This window comes from Canis lupus, chromosome 22 (assembly GCF_003254725.2).
Source record: "Canis lupus dingo isolate Sandy chromosome 22, ASM325472v2, whole genome shotgun sequence".
NCBI lineage: Eukaryota > Metazoa > Chordata > Mammalia > Carnivora > Canidae > Canis > Canis lupus.
Window position 1 is genome coordinate 45,996,584 of NC_064264.1, and position 18,814 is coordinate 46,015,397.

An 18,814-nucleotide genomic window follows, 5' to 3' on the forward strand; every position below is an offset into this window, starting at 1 on the left:
AATCACCACTTCATAGTTTTATTGTAGAGTTAAGCTTCTATTTTTCAACAAAATCTCAAGAAATGTTTTCATTATACCCAGTAATTGTTCCTTGTTGACACAACAGTACTACAGAACTATGTATATAAAAACCCAAACATCCATCAAAATACGTGTAAAAATGGTATCTACTACTTCCTAATGCTCACAAGTCACAATTTCTCCTGTACTTCCATTTGAAATCAGGCTTATCATAAGCTAAGGAATAAAGTTCTAGAAAATAGTAGTTCTTCATTTAGACTTCACAACAAGCAAAAATTACAAAAAGCATTTATGGAGAAGAAAAATGATCCTAATTCTAAAGGACAAAAAAAAAAAAAAAAAAGGCTACTACCACAATTTCACAAGGTTTGTATCTCAAATATCATGGGATTGTATTATCTGAGCACCTTTACGACTTCTTGGGGAGGAGGCAGAGACACCAGATGACAAACAATTTATTATTAGTGATTCTACCTGGAATGTCCCTTAGTGAGAATATTCTGATGTGATCCAAACACAAAAAGGGGCACTGTGCTTCTCCCTCATAAGCATAAATGAGTATAACTTGAAAACAGAATAAAAGCCTGAAACTGATCCCTTCCTAGCTATGTGATGCTGGACAAATTATATAACTTTTCTGGGCCACATTTTCCCCATTGGTGAGAACAGCACAATAATTGTATATACCTTCTGGAGTTGCCAGAAAAATGAGATTATACTCATAGAATATTTGAAACGAGGTTTGGCACCCAGGAAGGAGTCACTAACTGTTAGCTAGGAGGACTGTTACTTCCAGCTTGTGTGGACTACATGTCACCTTTTGTGTGACTTTACACCTCCTTGCCACCCACCCACCATTCCATCCCATTATGTTTAGAAAACAAGATACCTAGAGATGCCTGGGTGGCTCAGTGGTTGAGCGTCTACCTTCGGCTCAGGGCATAATCCCAGGGTCCTAGGGATAAGTCCCGCAATCGGGCTCCCCATGGGGAGCCTACTTCTCCCTCTGTGTCTCTGCCTCTGTGTCTCTCTCTTGAATAAATAAAATCTTTAAAAAATAAAAAAGATACCTAAAGGGAAAAAAAAAAACTGAGAAAATTTAGCTTTTGGGGGAAAAAAAAAAAAAAACCCTACATCATCCTTATTTTTCCATGTTAACTCAGCTGGGAGTGACCTGGTGTTTCAGAGCCAAGGTGCTAGAAGGGTAGGTTGGTGGAGGGACAAGAGGTCCACACTGACTGCAAAGAACCACCATCGTATCTGGGCACTCACAATAACTGTTCATGACATTAATGACTGAAACACCAAATACTGATATGCCTCAGTTCCTAAAAAGGGACGGGGAGTGGGGGGGGGGGGGGGGGGTTAAGCCTTGGAATACAGCCACATGGGAATAGAGCCTTCCCTTTAAGGGATCTTAGGCATATATTGAGGATTTAAACATCAAAAAAGGGACACCTGGGTGGTTCAGTGGTTGCATGTCTGCCTTCAGCACCAGGGTCCTGAGATGGAGTCCTGCATCAGGCTCCCAGTAGGGAGCCTCCCTCTATCACTGCCTCTCTCTGTGTGTCTCTCATGAATAAATAAAATCTTTAATAAAAATTAATAAGCATTAAATAATGTGCTTATCTCATGATTAGTGTCAAATATACATTGTTTTCAATCTGAAGTGGAAGCATGATGTCCATCCTGTTTGGAATATTCCAGTGGTTTCCTTTGCATCCAGAAGAAAACTTAAAGCCCTAAGCTTTTGTGGTCCATTTCTGCCAATGCCTCAAGTTCCCATTGCCCATCTTCCCTCTCTGTTTCTCTGTCTTTCTCTCTCCCTGGGAACGTGCTGCTTTGATCCCATCTGAGAATCTACACTTGTTCCCTTCCCTGAGCATGCTGTCCCATCTACCTGCCTCCAGTTCTTTCTGGATGGCTGTTTACTTAACGATTTTTTTTTTCTTTTTTAAACAAACTCAAACATCACCGCTTCCCTGGTCACTATGTTTCATTCAAGCACTCCCTGGAGTCACTCTCAAACACTTTCTTTTCCTAAATGCACGTGGAGTTTACTGGAATTGCCTTCTAAATTTACCTGTTTGCCATCTATCTTCTACACTGGATTGTAAATTCCTGGAAGCAGATGCCTGGTTCACCTCAATACACACTAGGACATAGGAAAAGTGCCTGGAATATGGGTGGTGCTCAGAAAGTACTGACCAGAAGAAAGATTGAAATAAGATGTTCAGCACTGCACTTGACGCACGTTTATAGAATGCCAGCTTTTGTGGAAGGAATAGGGACAGTTTTATTGCAGAAGAGTGTGATCAAATAAAGTTTCACTAATGGGAAGAGAGACTTTTGCTGCTCCTTGAAGAATGAAGAGGGTCCATCTGAGGTTGGACCAAAGGTATGGGTGTTACACACAGAGGAGCATCAGTGGTCTGCCAGCCAGGCGTGTCATGTTTCCTTCCAGGAGCTGTACAGAGATTCAATTTAAGGGCTAGGAAATCTGAATTTTACTCTCTAGGCCTGAACTCCTTTATAATACAAATCATCTGCAAACAAAGCACAACAAACCATTTAGATACATATTCTAAGATACCGCTGCTGTGGTGAAGAAAGGGTGTGAACCCTTCTTCAAGTGGTGGGGACAGTGGTGGCACAGCCGGTCTGGTAGGAAGATGGAATCTGGTTATCCCCTGAATGGTCTCACCCTTCTATGACATATTACAATCTCCGGATCAGAGAAGAAAATAAATTAAGTTCTAAAATAAGCAAAGGTACTGGCATTTGAAAGCAAAGAACAAAGAGATCTGCTGATCTCAGAGGATCATAGGCAGGTTAATCTATGCGCCACAGTATTCATGAGACAAAGACAGCAGAAACAAAGAAATAATAAAAGGAGGGTCTTTTTTATAATTACAAAATGTAGAATTATCTAAGTTCTCATTTAAGGCAATGAGAAGGAATTCGCTGAGGAAGAGGATACAGCATAAACACTTAAAAGTAATAAAATTTATTACAACGATCAAGTATCTTTCAACGCTTATCAGATATATCAAGGATGAACAGAACCATTAGAAAAGAGCCGAACACAGGTGGCACTGATTTTATCCTTGAAAACAAAACTAAGCAGAATCTTTCCCTTCCTGAGCTCACTCCCAGCTGATGGCAGTGCCCACGTAGGAACTCGGGCTTCCAGAGGCAATTCCTGAATGCTCAGTTGACCTCTAGGATCTAACAGCTTAGCTTGCCTTCCAGTACTTCTTCTGGGGCACTCTGCAAAATTAGCATCCCCAATCTGGCAAAGGATGAATTGCTCTCATCTATCAGTCTCTGCAATCTGGACTCTTATCCAAAACCTGCTCTAGCTGCTCAGTGGACTCCTAAATCATCAAATCCAACCTGACAGTTTACTGCTTCCCCACCTCCTCTTCTGCATTTAACACATTCATCCTCCTTTGGTTTTTCAACTCCGATTTTCCTCCTGTCTTCCTTGCTATTCATTCTAGGTCTCATCTACTCGCCTTCTCTTCTCTCTGCTTTCTCTTTCAATATGAAGAATTCCATAAAGTTCTGTTCTTGGCATCTAAAAATGCTTCCCTTTCTCTGAGCAATCTTAACCGTCTTCACACCATCACTGATCATCTGCTCAGTGAAGAATATGCAGGCTCTACACTCATCCTATGCTCACATTCCTAACTACCTGCAGGATTCCTCCACCTGGAGGTCCCAGAAGGTACCCATGATAAGTGAAATAAAACTCGCTGACCATCTCTCTCCCAAGAGTGTGCCTCATGGAAGACCAGGAACTAAATGTTATTCAACTCCACGACCAAACCCAGCATGGTGACAAGCATGCAAGACACACTAAGTGCTTGGTCAAATGAAGGAAGATATAGGCTCCATCTCACTCATCCCTCATCCCAGCATATGGTAGGTGCTCAATAAAAGATGGACTGGAAATATTGGTAGAACAGAAGTCTACATACCACAGATACGTTATAATACAATGTCTCCCTTTTGGAAGCAATGTGGGTATTTTCCATTATCTAGTTGCAAATACATTCATGAAACAATAGATCTGCACAAATACTAGTAAAATATACCTGTGTAATTAAAATTAATCACTAGAGTTCATTTTAATCATTCGCTAAAACTTAAATGTTATCAAAACATTACAAATATTACACTAGCATGCTATCTTTATAAATTAAATCAATCGTTATTTTAAGAAATTTAAAGGCTAGATTTAGTTAGGCTGCTGGGATTTATGCTATGGCATCAGGAAATCAGCCAACCTCTTAAAAATTTGAATTTTAATTACTACGTCTATGTTTTTGTTTCTTTGTTTACTCAAATTCAACATGTTTTGAAGGCCAAAGACCTATTCAAAGAATTCCCCAATCATTGATTTCTCACCTCTGAGGTCCAGATGAAAATTGTGATACTATTTGTATTTCCAACCCTATTTTCACAAAGATGTTTAGTTTTCACATGTGAAGAACTGCACCTGAGCCTGATAGATGACTTGGTTTTAAATATATCGTTAACACTCAAAGCTGTTCAGATTTTTGTGAAAGCAAATAAACAAAACATGTCTGAACAACACTGATAAGCCAGATGTGCACTGCCAGCCACTGGCTAACTTATCTGATAAGCCCAGGGCAACCCTGAGGTAACCTGCAGCCTGTTGTTATTTTGTATTGTATAAATTCTTTATTTCCTAGGACATATTCAGAAATTTCCCTTGCTGCTGGCCCATACTTCCAAAATGCCTCGCTGGTCAAACATGGATCTTTCTTCATTCACAACTGCTCTTCACCAATGTGAGCACAGGTTTGCAAACCCCGCACTTGTGCCCCACAGCTCTGTGGGATTTCTCATTTAACGCAGGGCAAGAGAAAATGATACATATTTTCAAAATTCGCTGTGTCACAGTCTTCCATTAGCAGGATTAGGAATAGCTAACTATCCAAAAACTAAAAAAAAAAAAAAAAACAAAAACAAAAAAACGAAAACACCATATATTTACACAAATACAAATCCTTGTTCAAGGTCAACATGACCAGTCTATCTAGTCAGGTTTTGAACAGAATTTTCTTCTCTCCATCATTTAGTCGATGGAGCAATAAAAGCTGTCCCTGATATCTGAATTGCATCTACAGAGTATTACAGACTCCAGTCATTATGCATCAAATGTAAGATTCTGTTTCTCAGGTCTCTCCTCAATTTCTCAGCTTCAGACTCAATTGAAAAAACAATTAGCTTCTAACCCAATGATTCACATTCCTAAACTCTTGCTTACAAAAGGGAAAAAACTACTATTGTCTTACAGAAAAAGTGATCAAACATGCATAATCTGGATTAAAAAGTTCACATGGACAAATGTAGTCACATTATTTCAGTATCTATTTTATTTTAACTCTCCCAAAAAGGCATGGCCATATGCATATCTTTAGTAAGGAGAAAAACATTATAGGAGATGGTCTTAATTTGAATATTCTGATGAGGGGAAAACTTAACTCTCAATTCATGAAGGTATCTGAGTTTTGGATTTCGGTTTGCATTCCATTCATTACTCTATAAATTCTGCCAAGTTCTTTCTGGCTCAGCAATACTAGATGTAAAGGATATGGAGATTGGGAAAGGGCTCATCTCCTACAAGATAATAAAAGGGTAACTTCTTGATAAGGAAATTCCCAGTCCTTTTAAAACTCAACCGTTTCAATGAAACTCACCTGTTACCTTTGGAAAGGCTCAAGTTCTGAGCTACTCTGCGCATAGGAGGAGCTGCTAGAGTCAGAGCGTTCTTAACCAAAGAATCTGATGTTAGACATTCTAACTGGGGGCCTCCCGATGTCAATAGTAGCTTTTGCTATTGACATCAGAAACAAAGGCAACAAGGAAATGTCCTAAAGCCATAGTGAAAAGGGTGAACAAAACTCTGGAGAAGAGCTCATGAACTGATCACTAGGTCTGAAAGTCATTCCCATCTCAGATCCCAGAGTAACTGAGGAGATACTATTGTTCACACGGGTAATATTCTTGAGACCTGCATGTTTCCCCTGACTAGTTAAAACTCTTACATGTATTATAAGACTGAGTCAAAGTATGTAAAATTTTCTTTTTAAAAAAAATTAACACCCACCCACCTTTAAAAAGGCAAACAAAAGCTAGATCAACTACTTAAGCAAAGCCAGGAGGTGTGAGTGGAGCTGATTGTCATTTTGACCTTGCTTTGCTTTAATTCAGGAGCCTATTTAGAAATGTAACAAGCAACCCTCTTCATTCGGCTCAGCTAGCAGAGCTAATAGGCTTCTAATTAATTTCCAGAAGATTGCTGTTATAACTAACAGGTTTTAAACATTTGGTTGATTGGGGAAAATGAATTGAATATAATGTATTTGATTTGGAAAATTAGTTTTCATTCTATGTGCTTACCATAATAGTGTTTATTTTAAGTTTACATGATTCCATTAAGAGTCCCAGAACACCACCGGGTTGTTTTTATCCTTACAGTGTCCTATCCAACTTAAAAAAAAAAAAAAAAAAAAAATCCAATTTACATTTTGGTATTTGTTGGCCTTTATTTGAGGGCAGGTTAAATTCATTTTTGTGGCATTAATAAAAATCTTCACTTGCTAATATAGCAACAGGCCCAAATACTTCAAAATGATCCCAGTGATACCTCAGTCAAAAGCCTACTCATCGCATGCAAATCCTCCTGTAGAAAGGCTTCTACGCACAAAGTAAGATGAACCAGTTACTGCATTGTTTATGAAGTTTCCCTTGATTCCTCCTGACAACCATTTAAACAATGAATGTTGGGAAATGTCCCTCAAAGAATCAACAACAATGGCAGGGATCAGAGCTTTTCTATTTAGAAAATACTATTTTTAAAAGGAGAAAATATTTCTTCCTGAAGGGATTATGGAAAGGCTTATTAAAGACACCTGCAAACAAAACAAGTGACAATAGATCTTTATCATAATTGATAACTGAGTTATCCTTGAGACAAAACTCCATTCTTGGAGACAATAAAATCGAGATTTACCTCAGCTATTAAGAGTCAAGAAATCAGCTAATTGGGACTACCCGTATTCCAGGATGATAAGTCACACCAAGATTAAGTGAGCACATAATAAAAAGGCCCTTGTCTCTCCGGTTAAAGAGAAGTGCAGCTATACTAGGATTTTCTCTCCCTGGGCTGCTGAGAATGTTTTATAAAGAATTCAAGTAGTTTCTAGCCCTGTGTCTCCACACATCATGCAAAAGATAGGCAGACCATTCCAATTACGATGGCTGACTATGTGCAGAACACACAGTGTGCCAGCCACTTTGGAAACTCAACCTCTGCTGAACTAGCACTTGTGAAGAAACAGAACCTTTCTCTCAAATCTTGTCAATGTAATGAGCTATCACTGGGAAAATGTGACAATGTTTTGGCAAAGGATTGTTTCTTGGGGATAAATTACATAGCAAAACCCAGCAGGACACATTTATAAAATACTTTTGCATAAGAGGAACGGAAAAATCAGATCTTCGCAGTAAAAGTACTCTTCCTCCATATCTCTGTTTAATTCATGTTAGTAACAATGCATGCCTTTGCCCAGGGGCTACACTGTTTGCAGTCAGATACTCACTGCTGCATTTCTGAGTGACTCACAGAAATGATGTGGTCATTTCGGGCCCAGTAGTGATTTTTATGACACAGCTAATTTTTCAAATTAAGTAATTCTGGCTCCATTTATAACAGTGGCTCCAGAAAAGTCCCTAGGTTTTCAACTTGAAGTGCATCTGGGCATTGAATGGGGGCGGGGAAGGACACATCAGAAGGAAGACATAATCGCAGACCCCAGTGGCAGCATTTCTACTTCCAGGCCATACAATGAGTTCATGATTAGATTACTAAAGGAGAGTAAGGGATCCCTGGGTGGCGCAGTGGTTTAGCGCCTGCCTTCGGCCCAGGGTGTGATCCTGGGGTCCCGGGATCGAGTCCCGCATCGGGCTCCCTGCATGGAGCCTGCTTCTCCCTCTGTCTCTGCCTCTCTTTCTCTGTGTCTCTTATGAATAAGACATCTTATTCATTCATTCATTTATTCAAATCTTAAAAAAATAAAAAAATAAAAAAAATAAAGGAGAGTAAAACACAAATTCAGAAAGTATTAGCAACAGCAGCAGAGATCTTAGAATATCATCTAAAAAAAAAAAAAAGAAAGAAAGAAAGAAAAAGAAAAAGAAAAACCCACTTGGAAAAAAAGAAACTTCCCCCGCCTGAATCACTGAAGAGTGGGCAGAAGTAAACAGCATACGAAGCATCCCATGGGGATGCCTGGGTGGCTCAGTGGTTGAGGGTCTGCCCTCAGCTCAGGGCGTGATCCTCGAGTCCCGCATTGAGCTCCCTCCCTGCAGGGAGCCTGCTTCTCCCTCTGCCTATGTCTCTGCCTCTCTGTGTGTCTCTCATGAATAAATAAATTTTTAAAAAGCATCCCACGTGTGCCACAGTACTGAGTGAGCAGATGAGGCATGATATGACCCAATATCACTTCTCTGAACCTCAAGTTCACAAACAAAACAAATGCTATATAGAAGGTATTTGTGGGATTGTTGTATTTCACTCTCTCTCTCACACACACACACACACACACACACACACACACACACCCTTAAGATTTAGAGCAATCAACGTGTGAAAGAAAAGCTGCCTTAAAAAAACAAAAAAGACATTTTCTGAGGTGACTTTGATCTTCCACTCAAATTATTGGCTTAAATGTACTTGCCTTTAAAGGCTTTGTATCTGCAATAACCGCTCTCTATTGTCCTTGCAAACAAAGTATTATTTTCACCTTATTATTACTAATCTTTTCTTTGTTAGTAACCACACCTGGTTTTATCCCCCAAAATGGTGCAGTAAATATTTGTCCTTTGTGGTAATACAATGCATAATTTAGTTAATCTGGGCTATCTTTCCGTGAGAGGTGATTGTTTCTATATTATGAAATGTGCTCACGGTAAAGTGAAATTCATGCCAGATACCTGGAAGGCAGATGGAGAACCACTTACCCAGCATGTAGCTGCTTCGAACCAACCTTGACATGACTGCGTAGCCACTCCTACACTTCAGGTATTACTCATGTTAACTTAGCCTCCAAATCAGAGCCACACCTTTCTCTTACAAACAAGGCCTTTACTAAGATAACATGACATTGTCAGGCCTAGGGGCCCACCCTCAGCCCCCATGGGAAGGACTTGAAAGAACAGGAAGTGCAGTTTTCCATCTGAGAACCTGGCATCACTGTGACCTTACCTGGAGGAAATCTAGAAACGTCAGGGGTAGCAAGTCATCCATGTGCCCAATGTCTTTGGAGAAACGATTTAAAATTCTTCCTGCAAGAACAGGATATGAGAGATTACTCATTTCCCCAGATAGGCCTACTTTAAGTGAAACAATTTACAGACAAATCAAAACAATATTTTAAATGCATATGTATTTAATCTATTACGCATTCATACGAAATAAGCTGATGTCAGTGTAAAGAAAAAGAAAACAGAATGATAACTAGAAAGAAGCAAAAATACCACCAAATGGCAGCAGGCAGGGAGTTGAAATTTGACTCAAATTTTTAATAAAATGGAGGTACAAAAGGTCTTGTGGCAGTATTGGGAACCGCTGCTGGATTTTAGAACCTGCTCTCCTTTTAAATGCCATCTAGGACGCCCAAAGGGAGGCTGGATTGGCAAACAAACAATTGCAAAATACATAAATTGATCCAAATTGTCATAATAATTTTGCTTCAGTTATCAAAATTTTACTGCCTGGTACTTATTAAATAAAATGTAATCATAACCTCTCTTTTTGGCCTCACGATGATTCACAGCACCTTACATTTTGAAAAATTTTGGAATCCTGCCTCTTCCAAGTTGCAAGTTTACAAACGGGGTAATAAACCACTATCTATTGCAGTACAACCAACTGTGAAAAACAGACTCATTCTTAAATATCCAACAGAACCAGAGGAATGCAGGCAAGAAAACAGAAACATTACCTAATAAGCAAAGATCATTTCCTGGGGAGCCTGGGTGCCTCAGTCACTAAAGCATCTGCCTTTGACTCAAGTCATTATCCCAGGGTCCTGGGATGGAACCCCATAGGTCAGGCTCTCTGCTCACTGGGGAGACTGCTTCTGCCCCTTCCTCTGCCTCTCCCCTCCCTTGGTGCTCGCTCTCTCCCTCTCTCTCTCTCTCAAAATAAATAAATGAAATATTAGATTTTTTAAAAAGATCATTTATTACATACTGTATATCCCTTTGTAGAATCCAAGAGAACAGTACATCCTAAAGGATTTGAAAACAGAAAGTGAGAACAGATTTGTAATAAATATCTAGTTTTTAGAAGACAGAATTCAAAGAAATTGAAGCTACACATAAACAGACTATATTAGTATAAGCAACTCCTGAGAAATGTGTTTGACTTGCCCCTGAAGTTCCTTTTGTAGTGGAGGCTTCAGGAATCGTGCCTGCAGGTGAGATGTGGGGCCTCTACAATTCTTCCCAACGTCAGTCACAGGTGACTTCCTCCTGAGGCCCTCCATACCAAGCCCCTACTAGATCGTGAATGGCCAGAGGCTGGCAGCTGAGCAACTAACTACTGCCAGAAGCTCAGGGTTGCTCAGGCAAAGAGGTGGAGGAACTGGAGGCTTCCATGCTTGGCGACACATGACAACCAGGGCCTCCACTTCTCTGACTCAGGCTTAGGAGATACAGACCCCAGAAACTGTCTTCTTATAGTGACACTTTTGGCAGGTTGAGTGACAGCTTTACTGAGCCTCTAATAATACCTCCTTGAGAGGGTGATTCTGAGGATTACATGGGCTCATGCATGAGAAAGAACCCAGTCACAATGCCAGGTACATTAGCAGGTGCTCAAAACAAAACACCAAGGTGAGATCACTACTATTGCCCACAGGATCTGAACTAGTCTCCTGGCAAAGTCTGTCTACCAGGCCCTGTCAGAAGGTCAACCTGGTAACATGTAAGTTCGGTAGCTTGAGACTGGGGCTTGAAATTCTGCATTTTTACCAAGCTCCCAGGTGGTGTCCTCTCTGCTGTTCCACACACCACAATCTGAGGGGCAAAAGGTTAGGCGGTTAAACAGATGTGCCTTAGAAACACTAAAATCAGATGGGCAATTTTCCACATATTCTTACAGACTTTGTGAACTACCTCGTTATTTCTTATCTTCCAAGTATCAAGACCAAAATAAGGAAAATATGCATCAAGAAATATTAAAAGACATACTTTAAACATTTATTTCTTCAATGGAAAAGGACTTTTCAACATAGTCAGGATTCAGAACACTGCAAAGTATGGTTCAGCTTACATAATACTGAGACCAACATTCACTTTTGGGCTCTTTTTTTTTTTTTTTTTTAAAGGTGAAAAGGCTACACAGTGATGATATCTGAAACCCATCCTTTTTACCTTCTATCAGATGCAGGGGTCTTAAAGTCTAAAATACCCATGGGTTGGCAAACAGCATAAAATACAAGGAAAACACACAACTGAGAAAACCATCTCTCCACACAGCTACTATAATAATTGACCTGAATGTCAAAGACTGTCAAAAACCTAAACTGTCACTAACCCGGGGAGTGCAGAAAATGTGAGATTAGAAGAGCCAAGAAGTTACTTTCTGGCCCCAAGAAACAACTAAGTCTCTGCCACAGACTTAGTTACAGTGAGAACTGTGATTTCAAGTTCATGGCCCCATAGGTATGAAATTTCCTCAAAGGTCCCCAAATCAAATGATGCATTCCCTTCACTAAACACATGCCATGCCTGTTCATCCAAATGGAACATCTCCGGGGACATAGAAGTGGGAGCCCAATCCACTTTCAGACTATTCTGTTAGGCAGGCCTTTCTTACATTACACCGAATCTTGCCTTCCTAGAACATGCAACCCTCTGCTTATTCTGCTCTTACAACCAAGTACACGGAGTAAATCTAATTTCTCCTGATGTGAGAGCCCATCCAATGCTTGAAGAAAGTTAATCATATCCTTGCCAGACTTCTTGCATGCAGTTAGCTGGTGGGGCCTCAATTATCCCTGAGAAGGCACAGTACCCTACCTTGGCCACTGCCACCTGTCCAGACTCAGATGGTCAGTCTCCAGGATGCCTTTATTTCTGGGATTAAAATTACAGCACAGGCATCATTTTGATCACCTCGGGGTAGAGCCACAACACACGATCCCTATCCTGCACAGGATATTTAACCAATCATGAGACCACCAAGCACAATCAATTCCGGCAGCCAGATCACATTTTAGAGCCACATATAATGAAAACTCACATTGCACAGGTTGATGTAGAGTTCTGGGAACAACTGGAATAGTATACATAAACATTAGGATCACAACCCGTATGACCCGGAAATTCCAGGGATCTATGCCAAGGAGCTAATAAATGATCAACAATGTTCAATGCGGGTTATTTGAGAAGTGAGAAGAACATGAACATTAAGACTGAAACAGGTCTATAATACATTAGGTGTAATTTTAATTTTTTTTAATCAATACTCTTTTTCTATAGTGACTATGCATTACATGTGGAAAAAAGAAAGGGGTGGGGTGTGCCCCACATGGTTGGCTCTGACTTTGGCTCATGATACGAGGGTCCTGGGATCGAGCCCCAAGTTGGGCTCTCTGCTTGGGTGGCAGTCTGCCTCTCCCTTTCCCTCTGCTCCTCCCTCACCCGCCCCGTGCTCTATCTCATTCACAGTCTCTCAAATAATTAAATAAAATCTTAAAGAACAGATTGTGTAATTTGAGCTAGAGTCAATCACTGGTCAGTCCATGCTCTGCCCTCTCTCTCATATGTAGGATTTCTCTACTTCTTACAACCAAGCTACAACATGAAACTTGGAAGAAGCTCCCATGTCTAATGTGGATCCAATTCTTTTTTTAAAAAAAGAAAAAAGGAGGCATGTTTGCATATCATAAAATATTAAGGTTTATTTTTATTGAGGCATATAACTTTGTATCTTAAATACTCACCCATTTCAGCCATACAATTCAATGAATTTAAGTAACGCTACTGATTGACAAACTGCCATCAAATACCAGCTCTAAGACAGTTTTGTTCCTCCTCGTAAGATGTCTCATGCCACTTTCAGTGACATCCTGTTCCCATTCTCAGCCTAAGGCAACAGCTAATCTACATTATTTTTCTATAAACTTGCCCCTTTTTGAGACATTTCATACAAATGGAATCATACCGTATGTAGACTCTTGTGTCTGAATTCTTTGACTTAGCCCAACATTTCTGAGGTCCTTCTATGCTATAGTGTGTCAGTAGTTGTTTCCTTCTGAACTCCATTTAGCACAGAAATGGTCTTGGGTACCAGCACAAAAGGCCATGCCACACCTTACCTACAGGTGAAAGTGGATGTGTTTCATGAACTCTTATATATTAGGAACTTCTTGCTATGTGCTCATGGTTACCTTCATGGAAGATTCTAGAACCTAATTCTTTTGATATGAATGGGTCACTGGTTTGATAGCTCTGTACAGTTAGAAGCCAGGAATGCGGGATCTGGACCAGTTTCTGGGTATTTTGGAGTGTGGAGGGTCTGGTTGGTGAGGAGAAGTAAAAGAACCACTCTCCTAGTGGTAAGTGGGATGTAGAACCAAACAACCTGGGCAGCCCCAGTGCCGCAGCGGTCTAGCACTGCCTGCAGCCCGGGGCGTGATCCTGGGACCTGGGATCGAGTCCCACGTCAGGCTTCCTGCATGGAGCCTGCTTCTCTCTCTGCCTGTGTCTCTGCCTCTCTCTCTCTCTCTGTCTCTATGAATAAATAAAATCTTTGAAGAAAAAAAAAAAAGGAACCAAACAACCTGTCCAAAAGAGGATAGTCTCTCCAAAAGGGCAGAGAGAATGGACTTGTACCTTCCAGGGTCAATGCCATGTGATGGGGTAATGACTGATTAAAACGAGAAGGTATTCAGGGGAGCTCAGAGATGGTCACCAGGATGAAAAAAATCACTGTGCGGCATGAGGGAGCTGGAGGAGCATGGATTTTCTGCATCATCCTACAAAACCAGTTCAGCATAAGATTTCGGAGTTCAATGTAGCCGTCACCACTGATGTCAGAATAGGTCAGACACGGTGGCTCATCAAAGAATGTCATGGAATAGAGCAGCAGGAATTAGGAAAGCATCGGTAAGAAACCACCAAGATTGTTGTCCTCCTCTGACACTCAGTAGCAAGAGCTCTTCACACAACTCATCAAATGCCCATTTATACCCAATCCCTAGCCTGAAAACAGTATGTGATATACTTGTTTCCCTTATGTCACAGGATCGAAGAACATTGTGGCTAAAGCAGACTGTCCTTACAATGGCACCCTCTATGTGGTGTGATGGCACACCGGTGCAAGGGGTTGTCCTCATCATCATCATCAGGGGATTACAGAGCTTTAAGGAAACACGAAAGGTAATCAGGGCTAGTAATTTCCAAACCTTGTCAAGATTCTACGATTCTATAGGGGTGCCTAGAAAAAGTGGAAGGCAACCTCACTCAGCACCAGACACCCAACCCTTCACCCTTCACTCTGAGCTTCTTGGTCCCTTCCCCAGTGCCCTCCCTAAACAGGCTTCCTCCCTCTAGAGGGTCAGACAGAGGTGGCCTTTGAAGAGAGTGTTCTGAAGCTAAAAGAAATGTTCAAATCCCATTAGATCAAGCTCCTTGTGAGACACAAGAAGATCCATGGTCCAGCCTCTCTCAGGATGATGCAGTAATATTCCATAAGCGGCAGGTGTTACTGGCAAGCCAACCTGGTATTTGCACACAGCAGAAAAAGAAGACATGAGAAAGTCTACTTTTTCTTCTCAGGCTAGAACCATCAGCAATTTGTCCAAGGAAACTCTGCTCACTTTCCTTCTAATGACTCACTCTTTGCATATACATGCCAAATTTTCTGTCTACTCCTGATCTCCCAGGGTTTCTTGGGCACTTGGCTATCCCTAAGAAACATCTGAAGCTTGACAAATCTTAACTAAACAAAAGTCTTTGAGATTGGCCTGCAAATACTCATGTCCAACTTCTCCAACTTTACCTTACACCTGTACCACAATACCCAAGATGAAATCTTGTAAGTCATTTTGATTTTTTACTTCAGATAAAATACTCCCAAGACTTTGCACTTAAAAAAATTTCACGTATATCCTTCATTCTTTATCTGTCAAATCCAATCCATAAAACTTTAACAGCGATGAGAAGAGACAGAAGAGAGGTACCTACCTGACCTGTGCATCACTGCTGGCTGGATCCTTATTCTCATGGAGGCCTCCTCTCTCTCTCCCATTCACTCACCAAGAAGGCTGTCCATCCCTGTTCAATCCCATCTACCCAGAATTCTCAGCCTTTTCACTTCCATAAGACTGTTGCTGACAAATACAGCTCTCAGGTATGTGCCACTCACTCAACCTCCTCCATCTTTATCAGACAGGCTTGGGAGATAAAGGAAACAGGCACAGGCCTGGCCACAGCTAGCAGATCAAAGAGGCATGGGGTGACCAAGCAACTGACCAGCTTCCAAGTCATTTAGAAGTTTCCTCTCAAGAACTATGAGGTCAGAGAGTAGCAGGAAAGTGGAAAAAGACTCCCCATCCAAGAAGAGGGATCTGGGTACATGCAGGAGCGCCATGATAAAAAGCCCAGCTACGGCTTCTGGAGAAGCGGGCTCTGCTATGTATGGCTCCATAGAATGCTGCTTCCCTTCAATCAAACCTTCCTCATCTGACCTAACTTGAATAGATTCCATTTTCATGCCAAATGCCCTGACTAGAGCTATCACCACAGATCCAACAAGAGACTCACTTATTAAGATTAGTCAGGGAAATGATAGATTTTGTCAAGTTACTTTGTCAACTTACAATTACTAATTACCCTTGTAGGTAACAGAAGTTTTTTTAATCGAAATCATTTTGGCAGAACCTTTTTCATGTGAACTATAGAATTCTTATCTTTTTAAACAAAAGATACAGAGCATAAATACATCTTTTCTTGACAATCCAGAAGTAATATTCTGAGCATTTGTTTCTAAACATAGCAGGGTCCTTTGGGGATACTTGAGGTTACGTGAGATGCACTCCTACACCCTAACACACTATAGTTTTCCAATATTGTGCTTTCAGCTGACACATTTTGCTGTTGTGCAGAGCATGCCTCTAACCTCCACTTTCCCTTATAGTGATGAGGACTGTGGAGACTCTGCAACTAAACAGGGTTACTCTCAGCAAACACATACGCAATTTTCATGGTCTTAGGCACAATTTTTCTGACACTTTATTTGATGAGAGACTCTTTCAGCTTGCTTCCCTCAGGATCCCCCCAGAGTCTGGGTATACTCTCAGAATATCTCATAAATCCATTCAGTGCTTTAACTACTTTTCAAGTATATTACTCCTACATTCACAACTATGTTATACACTCTCTTTAAACATAAACCACATTTCACACACAACTATATAATAAAATGTCAAGTGCCCAGGGGGAACTCAAAATGGATTTGCTAATAAAATATCATAAACCCATTGGCTTTCCCACTTTTTCTTTAAAGATGGACTCCTATACAAAAACATAAACAAAATCTGTAAAAAAAATATATATATATAAGAAATAGTTCTTACAAAACAGAGTTTGTGAGACCTGGAAACTACTCAATGACATCTTCCTGAATGTCAATCAGGCAGACATGATTGGAAAGGTTCATTTTGACCACCAAGCTCTAGTCTTCTCTGTGCTGTATACACATGAGCAAACGCAGCAGGACTAGAGGGCTACTGAGTAAGTGGCATTAGATGGGAAATAGCCCAAAACTCGTAAAAGCAATGCACCAATCTCCCAAAGACCTGATGAAAATGTATATTCTCAGGAGCTCTGAGTGCCGCCTAATATCCTGGGTTCTAACAGGTCCAGGGATCACACTCTGAGTAATAAGGAAGGATTAAGCAAGGTACTGATCATGTTCTGTCTCAGGAACCTGTAAAATAATCTTCTCACCTTTACACATGTAATCACTGCCTTTTTAAATTCCCTTCCTTACTTCTAAAAGCTAAAGACCATTTGTTTCTCTTTCAACACACACAAATTACATTAGAATATAGGCACCTGGCAGGACAGGGATGCTATTTTCTTCACTAATGTTTCCCTAGGGCCTGACCAACTCGCCTAGCACATAGAAGGTGCTCAAAAACACACCTGGGTGGCTCAGAGGTTGAGTATCTGCCTTTGGCTCATGATCCGGGGTCCTGGGATCGAGTCCTGTATCAGGCTCCCCACAGGGAGCTTGCTTCTCCCTCTGCCCAGATCTCTGCCTCTCTCATGAATAAATACAAATCGAAAGAGAAAAGAAAAGAAAAGAAAAGAAAAGGAAAGAAAAGAAAAGAAAGAAAAGAGAAAAAAGAGAAAAGAGAAAAGAGAAAAGAAAAGAAAAATCAAGCAAGCTCAAACCCATTCTGAATGAATAAATAAAACAAGCCCTTCTGCTATAAGGAATAAATGGTTTGTTTTCAAATTTCAGTCCCTATTTCTAGTTTTGATATTTCGTACAGTTTTTTGGCAGTGTTTGCCCAACTGCAGAAATTCATGTTGCAACATGAAGTGTCTGTTTTGTCCAACTTGTCACTTTCCCTGTGCTGTTGTTGAATCGATGTGCCTATGTTCCTTCAAAGGCTGCCTGAAATTTCCACTTGCAGACTGAGTTTCCCAAAACTGGTACAGCAATTAACAGAAGCTGATGTGACAACAAGAAAGCACTAGAAAACAGGGGAACCCAGTGTCTCAGAGGTAATAGAGGAAAGGGGGACAGCAGTCTCTAGTGCTGAGAGGGTGGCAGCCAGGGAGGAGGCTGGAGCAGACGCAGACCATGTGAGGATGAGGAAGCAGGCAATGGAGAGAAGGTAAGTAGCCTGGAAGGAACGCACAGACAGGATCGGAAATGCAAGGCACAGATACTAATGTGACAGGTAATCAGATACTGAGAAGTTCTGCCCCAACCATGACCTAGGCCTACAGAATTCCTCTAAAGCTAGTAAGTCCCCCTAAGAAGTCAAAAGTTAAAACACATAAGAGACAACATTTAATTTAAATCGTAGTGTTCAGAAGGTGCATCCGTAACCCACCCCATTTTCTTAAAGCACAGAATTTGGTGTGCAGGCCTGAGAGGGTAATGTTAACCAGACGCTGAGGGAGAAAGCCTATGGTTCCCTTCAGACAGCCCCCTCAAAGGTTCTTTCTTCCTAATCACAGTAAATATGGCATCAATTTACCTATGGTTGATGGTTTTCTTCTGCCCACCCTTAGTACTTGCCTTCATGCCAAGAAAGGTTAAATGGAGCAGGTCTGAGAAATGTTTCCTGCTCACTCCAGTGGCAGAAGTCAAAAGAGCTGGGGAAAAGCCACAGCTATACAGAGCTAGGAGTATAACCAGTGGTGGCAGGAAGAAACCTAACGTTCCAGCATTTCTGCATCATTTGGGAGTTCAGACAGAATCGAGAATGCAGTCGATTAACCAGGGAGCCCAGCTTCTCCTTTAGCAATATGAAAAATTTTCGAGAATAATCATCACACTGTGTCGCCAAAGTCCAGTGGTCATTTGCCCTTTCATACAATTAAGGGATTAGAAATAGTAATTTCAGGGATACCTGGATGGTTAAGTGGTTGAGCGTCTGTCTTTGGCTCAGGGCATTATCTCGGGGTCTAGGCATCAAGTCCCACATTGGGCTCCCTACATGGA

General features: G+C 40.9%; 1 protein-coding gene and 1 long non-coding RNA gene across 2 annotated transcripts in view; one reads left to right on the forward strand and one right to left on the reverse strand.

Annotated features, from left to right (window-relative positions):
- Nucleotides 1–18,814, reverse strand: part of ABCC4 (ATP binding cassette subfamily C member 4) — a 247,566-nt gene that overhangs the window by 77,202 nt on the left and 151,550 nt on the right. Inside the window, 1 exon segment of the mRNA XM_025441091.3 lies at nucleotides 9,323–9,402. Coding sequence (XP_025296876.3) covers nucleotides 9,323–9,402 — 80 coding nt within the window.
- On the forward strand, nucleotides 13,545–17,442 carry LOC112655885 (uncharacterized). Its single transcript, XR_003133937.3, has 3 exons — nucleotides 13,545–14,235; nucleotides 14,374–14,508; nucleotides 14,751–17,442. It is a non-coding gene; the product is annotated as an uncharacterized LOC112655885 (long non-coding RNA).